Source organism: Larimichthys crocea, chromosome XVII (genome assembly GCF_000972845.2).
Source record: "Larimichthys crocea isolate SSNF chromosome XVII, L_crocea_2.0, whole genome shotgun sequence".
Lineage (NCBI taxonomy): Eukaryota > Metazoa > Chordata > Actinopteri > Sciaenidae > Larimichthys > Larimichthys crocea.
Window position 1 is genome coordinate 27,902,926 of NC_040027.1, and position 12,740 is coordinate 27,915,665.

General features: G+C 37.7%; 2 protein-coding genes across 2 annotated transcripts in view; one reads left to right on the forward strand and one right to left on the reverse strand.

The window, feature by feature from the left end:
* The first annotated feature begins 828 nt into the window (after positions 1-828).
* LOC109141606 (hydroxylysine kinase) lies at positions 829-7,851 on the forward strand. Its single transcript, XM_027290426.1, has 5 exons — positions 829-850; positions 4,233-4,538; positions 5,482-5,624; positions 5,987-6,167; positions 6,381-7,851. Exons 2-5 carry the CDS (start codon positions 4,235-4,237, stop codon positions 6,830-6,832), a joined length of 1,080 nt encoding a protein of 359 aa, XP_027146227.1. The 5' UTR covers positions 829-850; positions 4,233-4,234; the 3' UTR covers positions 6,833-7,851.
* Positions 7,852-11,271: 3,420 nt separating this feature from the next.
* LOC104927979 (receptor-type tyrosine-protein phosphatase S) overlaps positions 11,272-12,740 on the reverse strand; it is a 151,796-nt gene continuing 150,327 nt past the window's right edge. The window contains exon 29 of the mRNA XM_027290252.1: positions 11,272-11,322. Within this exon, the coding sequence (XP_027146053.1) occupies positions 11,272-11,322 (51 nt within the window). The remainder of the gene's footprint in view (positions 11,323-12,740) is intronic.

A 12,740-nucleotide genomic window follows, 5' to 3' on the forward strand; every position in this document is an offset into this window, starting at 1 on the left:
TGCTCTAAAATAAAAGATAGAGTACAGGAGTACGTAAAAAACAATAGGTTATTAAGTAAATAAAATACATAATAGACTAAAAAAACTAGAACCGTTAGACAAAAAAAGGAAGAGGAAAGAAAGAAGAAAGCAGAGGTATTCCAGATTGTCAGTGTAATTCGAAATTAGAGGGTACTAGGTTTAGCGGCATTTTAAAAACTGTTTAATGATTGAAAAGAGGCAAACAATCAAGCACTACAAAGCTTTCGGATAAGAAGTACGTCTGGGATGAAACGAGATGCACCTATAGTGTCTCAACCATAATTGAAACCTAAGAGAAATAGAAAATACACCAAAGCATTATAACCAAAATGTTGCTCAGTAAAGCTGGAATCAAACATGTATTCTCAGATGACTGAGACATGTGATCATAGTCGATAGAGTGATCTCTCAAAACTATTGATGAATCTTCTTTAAAACTGATCCACAGTGATAAATTAAACCACGATTAACCTGCTGTGTGTCGATACACGCCATAGAGAAGTGTCTGAAGCACAGGAATGTATTGCAACTATGAAGGAAAGCTATCATTTAGTGCTAATCGATAGACACAAACATAAACACTAGTAAACAAAAACACATAATCAAAACAAAACCACAACTTACCTGAAGGCAGCAACACAAGCAACTTGCAGGGGCAAAGGATAACACATTGTAAAAACCTGCTCAGTCACGAAATGATTTTCCACCTGAATGTGAAGATCCACTGATTATTTACACCATCGAGCAAGCAAGACACGAGACAGAATCAAATCTCACCCCTGCCAAGTTTATCGACGACGACTTGCACGCAGTGAACTACTTTTGAGAAGTGAGTACGTTTCATGGTGCATGCTGGTTTATGGCATTTTGTTTTACCTTTTTAACCAAAGTTGTTGGGTGGGGCCATTGCCTACCTTAGCGCCAGGGAAGAAAACAAACTGCATCTTAAGAGAAGATCCACTCAGTTTTTGCAAGTGAACTTGGATTAGGTGTTTTACTGGAATTCTCAGGAATCCAGAAGTCTGTGGTTACAAAACTGGCTGTGTTGTCTATCAAGTTTTAGAGAGCATTAGTGAAGAGTGTGTCACACTTAGGGGCAAAGTTGTTTTCCTATGTGCCTCTGTGTTTTCTTGCGCCGCCTAATTGGAGTGTAACTCAAATTAGGCATTATGATAGTAGCATAAACAAAGTGTGCTTTTCAAGTAGCGCAGTTTGATTTTAAGCTTGACATATATGGTTTGAATTAAGTAATAAAAAGTAGTAAGGAAGTTTAGACTAGTGTTAAACCTTGCAAGTCTTCAGCTCAGGCATTTATCTTGAACCAACAGTGCATAAGAGCAATATGCTTGTTCTTTCTTTTATTGCACTACGAGTGAGGAGGTTAAAAGGGAACATATGATGGCCTATATGTTTTATGGTATTATTTATTCAGTAGTGTGAACTAAATGGTATCTCAGTTAATTGACCGAATAAGGATGTATTAGCAGTGTCCCACTGAATTCAGATTATTACTTTATGAAAGAATTGGAAAATGTGTGTTTTATTTGGAAACAGAGGATTATCTGTAACTAGTCTATAGGTATTTTGTTTTGTTTCTAGATATTATGGATATGGTATATGGTTTGAATAGTAAAAAAGTAATACGGGAGTTAAGACAACACTATATGGTTATTACATATTATAATTTAAGAAACAACTGCACACATTAGGGTTAGGTTTAACATAATAATTATGGAATGAGCACCATGATGGAGTTTTTATGTCATTATGTTTACAATACTAATTTAAAAAACCTTTAAACATTTTTAATGCAGTAGAAAAAGACCTATACCTATGAAATTTAAGTAAAAAGGTTACTTTAGTTATTTACTTTAGTCTTAGGTATTTTAAAACTCTAGTTTGCAACTTAGCTTGTCAGGTACAACAGACAACTGACCACAGAGTAGACCAGCAGACAAGACAGGTGTGGAGAGGTGTTTATTAAACAGTCCAGGAGTCGGATACAAACAAAAAAACGAAAAGGCGGCAGTCAACTCAGACAGAGGTACAGAAAAGCTAGGCAAAGACGGGTAACGGGACTGACAGGGTCGAATCACGAGGAAACTTAACCACAGGGGAAAAAATGCTGGAAAGCTACTCACAACTGGATGCAGACAATCTAACAAAGACACGCTGGGAGAGACAGACATATATACACACATGAGGGGGCGGGGCTAACGAGGCACAGGTGAAAACAATAGACAATCACACATGGAGTGAAGACACCTAGAATGAACACAGACAGGAAGTGAGGGAAACCAAACAATAAAACGGAGTCAAAACAAACTAAAACTATAGGCATGACATAGCTTCTAGTACAGGCACAACAGGCAGTGACACATTTGGCACTCAGATCAATTACCTTTTTTTAGTCATTGGATTCAAACTCGCAGCGTTTATCACTCACTCTCACACCACATCTTTTTTCAGGCCACAGCCAACCACACTTGCATACATTCTTGCATGTATCTGTAATCCCAGGATGGATTCCCAACATTACGGTTAACATTTATCTCAGCCATTTACAGCTTTGCTTTCTCAAATCTTCCCTCATGTGGCCACATGCCATTCATCCCTTCACACAATATGAAGTGAACAGAAACCCGAAATCCCATCCTTTCAGTCTACCGACGATTTCAGCTGGTATTTGTGGAGAAAACATTGCCTTAAATTGTGATGTCTGGTCAGACAGTGTGTGTGTTTGTTTTAACATACTGCTTATCAGTTACAGGTTGACCATAATAATTTCACATTGTTTTTTTGATCTTTTACAGAAAGATGTTTTGTCTCTGACTTTGCTTTTGCTGAGTCAGTTTGCTTTTTTTTTTAACTCACATTTGCCTACTGTTTTGGACAGATTGTTACCTATTTTCGCTTGCGCAATAAGACTTTACACATACAAACAGTTTGCAATCCACAATACAGCAGAATCAAAGGTCTGTCTCCACACCTTTCTAACTACAGCAGTGGTGGTCTGAGGTAAAAGGACGAAAACTCAGAGCAGATGATCCCCGATCTTGATTTAAACAAAGAAGTTCCTTTAAATTCCCCCGAAAACATCTTCTCTATAGTTTAAATCTCAGGTGGACCTCTCTGTGCCGAGAGCAGGCCGAAAGTACCCCGGAAACCAAAACAGCCATGTAGTGGCAACGCGGGGGTTTTAAACCCAACACGCTACCCCTTCAGATCCACACACTCTGTTCTGTAATCAATATTTCTGTTACAGCTCCTTCTATATTTTGTTTAAAATTGTTTGCACCATTGTCAGCTTTCTTGATTTCTCACTTTAAATCAATATGCCAATAAACATCTAACTGGGAGATTTGTATGAGTCATATGTTCCGGGAAAAATGCTCCCAGAGGTTCCTGACAGGGTTCCTATCAGAAGTGCCTGAGTCGGTCTCACATTCTGCCCAACTCATCCTGGTGGATATATATATATATATACATATATATATGCCCAGAATTAGCCAAAGAGAATGTCTTTATCTATGCAGGTGTTACAGTATTGTCAATAAATTCTAGTCAGGAGACACAGATGTCTGTTTTTTATTTTATTTATTTTACTTTTTTTTTTTTATTATTATTTATTTTGCACAAATAAGTGGGGGACTTAAACAGACCTGCATACTCTTTTATTCCAAAGTCAGCCTGCACATGCTGACTTTCTTTTCTTCTGTTCATAAGAGTTTTTGTGTTTTCCTTTGTTATAGTTGCAGAAAGCAACAAACTATTAAATTAAAATTTAAATGGAGGAAACAAATAGTAACAAAGGTTATACCCTTACTATTGTCATATTAGGTGTAGGTTTAGTGGCTCCAGATCAATTTTATTTGGTGGGAGAGGGGCCAAAATGGCTCTTTAGTTAGTGGTGGCCACTATAGAAAACACATGCAAATGACAGAAATGTCTTCATGAATTTGAAGTCACATGCAGCATTTAGGTATATAAGTGACCTTTAAAATACTCTGGTTGGAACAATCACAGCAAAGTTGCACAATAATAATAGTTATGAAATAAAAAATACAATAAAAATACAAAAAACATTTAACCTGATTTCTAAAGAGGCATGCAGTCTGCTGTAATACATGTTTTTGCAGTAAAATTTCTAATTATTTTGTATATTTTGTAAAAGTTTTCTATTCGAACACCATGTTGTTTTTATTCAACAGGAATGTCAGTGAAGCATGCCAAGCCCAACCTCAACCAGTCTCAGGTGGCTGAGATGGTGAAGAGGCTCTTCAGCCTGACGCCATCAGAAATGCGCTCACTGCCGAGCTACGGTGACCAGAACTTTTATGTGGCGGCTGTCGAAGGTGGCGAGTATATCCTTAAAATAATGAACTCAGAAGACAGTAAGAACCCCACCCTGATCGAGGTGCAGACGTATGCCATGGCCTTCCTGTACCAGAACGGACTTCCTACCCAAAAAGCTATTCCCAACACTGCAGGACAGTCTATCAGCATGGAAGATATAGGTAAGAGACCAGACATGTGGTTCATACGTAATGTCACCTAACACACAGAAGAGGAAGTCCTCTGATTTATCTGAAGAGATATTTCATCCCATAGACATTAGTAGACATTAGACAACAGTATTATTTGTATACTGCAAGTAACTATCCATAAGCCTTTTTTTCATATGCTTCAGATGAGTGGTTTGAATGAGGTTTTAATCCCACTTATTTTGACTTTGCTCATGCTGGTCATTATTTCTCCAAAGAGTCTTTCAAGACAGCAGCACACATACCATAGTGGTGTGTCTTTCAAGGAATACTGCATGCATGCGATTAAGCCCTTACTGGAGCACTGGAATTAAATAATGACATTGTAAAGAATCATCTTCATATTTTTCATAATAACAAAAGTGCTGCTATTTGGTTTTTATTTGATGCATTCCTCCCACACGTCTATACAGCACTATAGTGAAATTCATTGCTGCCTGTTTGTGTAACGCTGGCCACACAAACATTCATTCATTGAGGTTTCTGACAGCTTTAATTTATCACATGTAGTTTGGTTAACAATTGACAGTAACACAATTTTAAGATACAGCATATTATACATTGACACAATGGTATGTCTTTGAGCCTGTGTTAACATGCTGAGTAGATTTTAGAATTTGGCCCCGGGCTAGATGACGTTTCAGAGAGATAATAAACATAAGTGATGACCTACACTGTAGGAACTTGACCAGTGGAGGAAGTGGATGTCTTGTCTCAAGGTAAAACATTCACATTTGTAGCTTCAGTTTTATATAGCAGACCGTAGCAGGTTCATGTCCTCCATATTATTAATAGTCACACTTTCTAGTAAAGATAAGTGTCCCCTCAAGGAAAGGACAACATACAGGTAATTCTTTATGAAGACCAAAAGCAACGTTAATGGCTGTAATGCTAATTTTGTCTTCACCTTTGACAGATTGTGGCTATGGCTGTCAGACTTATTTGGTCCGGCTGTTGACTTATTTGCCTGGAATCACTATTTCCAAGGCTCCTTTAACACCACAGTTACTGTATGAAACCGGCAAGATGGCAGCCAGAATGGACACAATCCTACAAAAGGTATACAGTTGACATCCCTGTGAATATTTTAGATCATTTGTTTTTGCCGTTTTTAAAATTCCTGAATTGTTGTGACAACACAGTTCTGAATTATGAGAAATTTTGTCTCAAGATAAAACTCTAAAATTATTGAAGAAAAAATTGTCATAAATGTCAATATCTACTACCACTGGGGTTTACTTTTACTGTACTGCTACTTTGTTGTCACCTATGTTTGAATTTATTATGCAAACATCTATATATGACATTGTATCAAATAAAGAAACATTCTTAAAAACTGTACATCTGTAAATAAACAAAACAAGTTATTCATCTTCTTTTTACTAATGTCTTTTTGTGCTTCTCTGTTTTTTTTTTCCCAGTTGGAACACCCTAATCTTAGCATGCTGCAAAGAGAGAATTTCATATGGAGTCTGTCATACGTTCCCCTTCTGGAAACATACATGAATGTACTAGATGGAGATCCTCTTCAGGAGGTTGTTAAGTCTGTCATTCATCAGTACAAGACCTCTGTGGTCCCCCAATGCTCCAGTTTCCGCAAGTGTGAGTATGATAATTACTCATTAGATTCTCCTCCAGATTGAAACTTCAACAAGTTACAAACATTACAGGACAAACACTCCTCTACTCACCTCCTTCGCCACCACTGAGGCTTCTTGTACCCTGTCTGCAGAAACTTGATCTGTCACTGAATACATGAGGATCATGTATTTTGGTTCCCATAAACAACAGCATTTTCTTTCTTTCTTTTTTAAGGCGTTAACCATGGGGACTTCAATGACCTTAATGTGCTTGTGCAACGTGATGAGAGTGACAGCTATAGGATCTCTGGTATCCTAGACTTTGGGGACATGAACAGTGGCTATTACATCCATGAGCTATCTATCAATATCATGTATATGATGATGGAACACCCTAAACCCATAGAAGTGGGTGGACCTATCATCGCAGGCTGGGAAAGTGTCCTTCCCCTCAATGAGGCAGAAAAAGATTGTCTCTATGTGCTGGTGCTGTCCCGCTTCTGCCAGTCTTTGGTTTTAGCTCGTTACTCTGTGACTCTGCATCCAGAAAATGCAGAGTATCTAATGATCCCATTCAAGAAGGGCGTCCACATTCTCCCTCAACTCTGGGAGCTTGGAAAGGAACAGGTGGAGAAGGTGTGGTTTCAGAGTGCTGCTGCATTCAGAGACACTCACCAAATGAAATAATATGTTTTATTCAGACATATAGGTGTGTCTGAATTGGAGATAAGTATGCAAGATGAAGTATTAATGCTCTATGGTAATAATGTACTTTGAAAGCAAAAATAGAGAGACAGACAGAACAGAGAAAGAAGAAGCAAGCATACAGGGAAAAGTGCTATATCATGGGTAACTTTATTAGTAACTCATCATGAATAGTCCGTAGGTTCTCAAATTTAATAATAAGTTGGGATAATAAGCGGACATTTTCTTAGTATGATACTGATCCAAAATGCAGTCAGCTGCATCTCCATTATGGTCACTAAAGGGTGAAATGTATTCAAGATAATAAGTAATTATGTAAAAATGTGAAAAATACGAGAAACAAATGTGGGAGCTACGTTTAAGGGTGCTAAATACACTTAGAAATATAAATGCAACAAATACAAAACAGACACAGTATTACAATACATAGCGAACTACAAAAACCCCATTACAAGCCACAAGTCCATAGTTTCTCAAATCATGTTTGTTGTTTTGACTTGTGTACTTTGGTGTTCGTCTTTATGGTAACAGTCCACTTGGTAAGACATTGGACTGACATTTGAGTTTATCAAACATGTGATGTTTGATAAACTCAAATATTTGTCCCAATTGCCTTTATTTGTGGATTACACTTAAACAATTACTTTTATTTTTAAAGTCAAGATTGAACTTTTATTCTAAAATACAATGATGACAAAAAAGTTCCATCATTTTTTATATTTATCTATCATGAGATTATACTCATGATATGATTGTGAGACAATGTGATTCATTCATGATAGATAAAGTGTATCTTCTCAAAACTCTATTGATGAATTTCTTTAAAACTTATCACAGTGAAAATTAAACCACAAGTAACCTGATGTGTATAAATAGGAATAAAAAGAGGAATGTGTCTGAAAACAAAATTATTGCAACTTTATATGCAATAGTGTATAGACACAACATAAAACTGTAAAACAAAACAAAACAAACTCACACCGCGGTGAGGTCAAGCTCGGTTTTTGTTCTGTCTCGTCATTTCCTGTTTTATTTTTAAATTTACCTGCCGTCTCGTTTCAGGTCACTTGCCTTTCCTCATGTGTCAACGGTCTGATTGTCTTCCCCGCCCTGATTGTTTCCACCTGTTCCCCATTACCCTGTGTATATATTGTCTGCGTGTCACTTTGTCCTGTGCCAAAGTGTTTCGTCTCTGTTTGTACACCCAAGCCTGCTCCAAGCCTTGTTCATAGCCCAAGTCTGTTTGTTCGTGAGTTTTTGTTTCTGCCTCGTAAGAGTGATTTTTGGTTGTAACTTTTTCTTAGTCTTGCTTTTGGTTTCTAGAACTTAGTTTAGCGTGTAGTATTATCTAGCCTCCACCTTTTGGGAGAGTTTTTTTGTTTGCTACTGTTCTGCTAGTAGTGGTTTAAGTTAATGTTTTGTAGCCTTTTGATTTTCCTCCTTGATTTTGATTTTGATAATTTTGCATAAACGATAGTTATTCCTCCTTAGGAGTGTTTTTTGTTATTTAGTTTTGCCTCATTCTCTCTTCTGAGAAAATCTGTTAGGTGGGTTTTCATAGCCTTTTGTTTCACCCCACTCTGTCGAGAGGTTTTGTTTCCTTCAATAAAACTGCTCATGGACACCTCTGCTTCTGAGTCCTGTTTAAGTTCCGGCCTGACACAAACTACAGTAATTAAACCAGAATTACCTGAAAGCAGCAACACATACCTCCATGAGGCAAGGGTATCTTGTAAAAACCTGCTCAGTCACGAAAATGTTCTTTCACTCTGAATGTGAAGACACCATTGCAGTTATTATCACCCACGAAGCAAGCAACTGAACAGAGCAGAATCTTCACCCTGCCAAGTTATTTCGACTCGATCTTGCACGCAGTGAACTACTTTTGAGAAGTGAGTAAGTTTTCATGTGCATCTGGTTATTGCATTTTTGTTTTACCTTTTTAACCAAAGTTTTGGGTGGGGCCATTGCCTACCCTTAGCTGCTCAGGGAAAACAAACTCATCTTAAGAGAAGATCCACTCAGTTTTGCAAGTGAACTGGATTAGGTGTTTTACTGGTATTCTTCCAGGAATCCAGAAGTCTGTGGTTTACAAACTGCTGTGTTGTCTATCATTATTTTTATGAGCATTATTGAAGATGTTTGTCACACTTCAGGGGCAAAGTTGTTTTCCTATGTGCCTCTGTGTTTCTGCTTCGCCTAATTGGAGTGTCATCAAATTTAGGCAATTATGTAGTAGCATAAACAAAGTGTGCTTTTAAGTAGCGCAAGTTTGATTTTTAGCTTGACATATATGGTTTGAATTAAGTAATAAAAAGTAATAAGGGAGTTAAGACTAGTGTTAAACCTTGCAAGTCTTCAGCTCAGGCATTTATCTTAAACCAGCAGTCATTAAGAGCAATATGCTAGTTTCTTTTTATTTGCACTACGAGTGAGGTTAAATAAGGGAACATATGAGGGCCTATATGTTTTATGGTATTATTTTCAGTAGTGGTGAACTAAATGGTAGCTCAGTTAATTGACTGAATAAGGATGTATTAATGCAGTGGTCCACTGAATTCAGGATTATTCTTTATGAAGAATTGGAAAATGTGTGTTTTATTTGGAAACAAGAGGATTATCTGTAACTAGTCTATATGTATTTTGGTTTTGTTTCTGATATTATGGATATGGTATATGGTTTGAATTAAGTAATAAAAAGTAATACGGGAGTTAAGACAACACTATTATGGTTATTACTATTATAATTTAAGAAACAAACTGCACCATTAGGGTATGGTTTAACATAATAAATTTGTAATGAGCACCATGATTGGAGTTTTTATTACATGTATTGTTACAATATTAATTTAAAACACTTTAAACATTTTTTAATGCAGTAGAAAGAACCTATATCCTATGAAAACTGAAGTGAAAAGGTTACTTTAGTTATTTACTTTAGTCTTAGTCATTTTTAAAGCTCTAGTTTGCAACTTAGCTTGTCAGGTACAGACAGACAACTGGACCCACAGAGTAGACCAGAGACAGACAGGTGTGGAGAGGTGGTTTATTAAACAGTCCAGGTCGGTACACGAAAAGGGCAGGCATCAACCAGACCGAGGGTCACAAAAACGCTAGGCAACAGACGGTACGGGGACTTGACAGGGTCGATGCACGGGAAAATTAATCACAGGGGAAAAATGCTTGGAAAGCTAACGCACAACTGAATGCAGACATCTAACAAGATAACACTGGGAGAGTACAGGCAGATAACACAGTGGGGACTCAAACATGACCTGCACTCTTTATTCCAAAGTCAGCCTGACTGCTGACTTCTTTTCTTCTGTTCTAGCAAGTTTTGTGTTTTCCTTGTGTTATGTTAACGGTATAAAGAAAAAAAAATTCTTTAATTCAGACAATCAACAAACTATTAAATTATAATGTGTAGTATAATAAATAATATATACTCTACTGTTTTCTTATAGGGCAAATAGGTTTTGTGGCTCCAGATTTGAGTTTTATTGTGGGAGAGGGGCCAAATGGCGTCTTTAGTTAGTGGTGGCCAGAACCAATACATGCAGCTAACTATAGAAAACACAATGTGAAGAAAGGTCTTCAGAATTGAAATCACATGCAAGCATAGAAACAAGTTACTAAGCGATTCAGCTCAAAAAGGGATATAGTGACCTGTAAAACCTGGTTGAACAATCACAGCAAAGTATGCACATAATAATAGTTTATTGAAATAAAAACAATAAAATACAAAAAACATTTAACCAGATTTCTAAAGAGACATGCAGCCTGCTGAAGACAATGTTTTTGCAGTAAAATTTCTATATTTTGTATATTTTGTAAATGTTCTATCAAACACCAATGTGGTTCATCAACAGGAATGTCAGTGAAGCATGCCAACCCGACCCAACCATCCAGGTGGCTGAGATGGTGAAGAGGCTTCAGCCTACGCCATCAGAAATGCGCTCACTGCCAAGCTATGATGACCAGAACTCTATGTGGCGGCTGTCGAGGGTGGCGAGTAACGTCCTTAAAATAATGAACTCAGAAGACGTGAGAACCCCACCCTGATCGAGGTGCAGACCTATGCCATGGTCCTTCCTGCACCAGAAGACTTCTGCCAAAAAGCTATTCCCAACACTGGAGCAGCTATACAGCATGGAAGAAATGGTTAGAGACCAGACATGTGGTTCATACGCAATGCACCAACACACAGAAGAGAATATTTATCTGAAAGATATTTTAATCCCATAAACATTTAAACATTGACCAATAGCCCCTAATATTGCAGTCTGACATAACTTCAGACCAAATAGACAAAAAAGGTCTGCTGTCTGAGGTTTCATAGTTTATGACTTTTGGAATGGGAAAAACTGCAAAAACTCAGCAAGCAACAACTGAACTGAGACGAGAGTCTTCAACCTGTACAGTTATTCGACCAGAACTTCCTTATGGTCAACAATGACGGTACCAAGTACGTCCTGAAGATCATGAACGCAGTAGAGAGTAAGAACACCAGTCTGCTGGAGTGCAGACCCACGTAATGTTCCGCTCCTAGCAACGCTTGTTCACCACCAAGTGCAGCTCATTAGATTTGAAGGAAATCGGTAAACTACAAAACATTCCTCTTAGAATCGTACTAAACAATTCCGTTGAACATTGGAACGTGGCATTGCCCAGCCCGAACTGGCCCCAAGAATGGATGAACCAGTTTAGTACTGCAGTGGAAGAAGTGTGAAATCAGCTAATGAGTTATGATATAATATATATAAATGATATAATATGAGTTAGTGGTATGATAATAAATCTCATTAAACCGACATCACTGTCCTCTGCCCAGTGGTGACTGACCAAGAGAAAACACATCCAAGGTTGAATTTGTAAGTTATGTATATTACATGATTCAAATATGATATTAATTCAAGCTAAACCAAACTCGATATAGCTGCAATGCTCCTGTTTGTTGTATCCACCCTATGGTAATTAGAACTGTGGACATGGTGCTCAACATACTGTGGATGAGTTGATGACACTATGTACATGGAAAAAACCGTGCCGATCGTCCAGCAACACAGATGTTTACATTCGGCAAAGTTGGCTGCCACCCTGATAAGACTTAGAAGCAAGTAGTCAAGATCAAACATTTCACTGATGGATTATTTGGGGGCAGTGGCTGTGCAGAGGTGTCCTCAACTCAACATCAGCTGCTTTACTAATGGCAGTATTTTAGTGGTCTTTCAGCTCATTTCTTACATTTTTGATGACCTGCAGTTTAACTGTGTACTCAACCAGCTTTTCATCAATCGATTTCCACTGCGACAGTAAAACCAGCTAGCGACTATTGGTGACAATTGTGATCGTTTTCAGGTCTAAAAACACAATTAACTGTGGGGGGCTGGTAAGAGCGAAAGGGAAGTTTAATATTGAACTTCCAGCGTAAAATGTTCAAAATTACGACCCCGTCCAAAAAGCTGTGATGAAAATAACATAGTACTGAAAATGTTTTCAATTTGTTCCAGCTGGTATCTCAAACCGTGATGTCTTCAAAGCCACGATACACCTGGAGTTGATCCACAGTTCCTGCTGCCGGAGGGCTACCTACAGTGATGGGATGGAAATCCCTGCAGAAGTAATCAAAGCATCATGAACATTAAATTAAATGTGGATTCCCCAAAATCAGCTCTTTCTCAAAGAGGTAATACATCCTATTCCGTATGTTTTAATTTACTTCTTTGGTTTTTCTGCGTTTTTGGTTGTAATTATTTTCTGTAAAGATTGTAAATATGTGTATGCTCATCCAGTCCAGTACCTATGAATATGGGTAAATGGCATGAGGCCTTGACGCACAATTACAAGCGCATATTGGCAAATGTTCAGTGAGCAATGAAGGAATGTGATG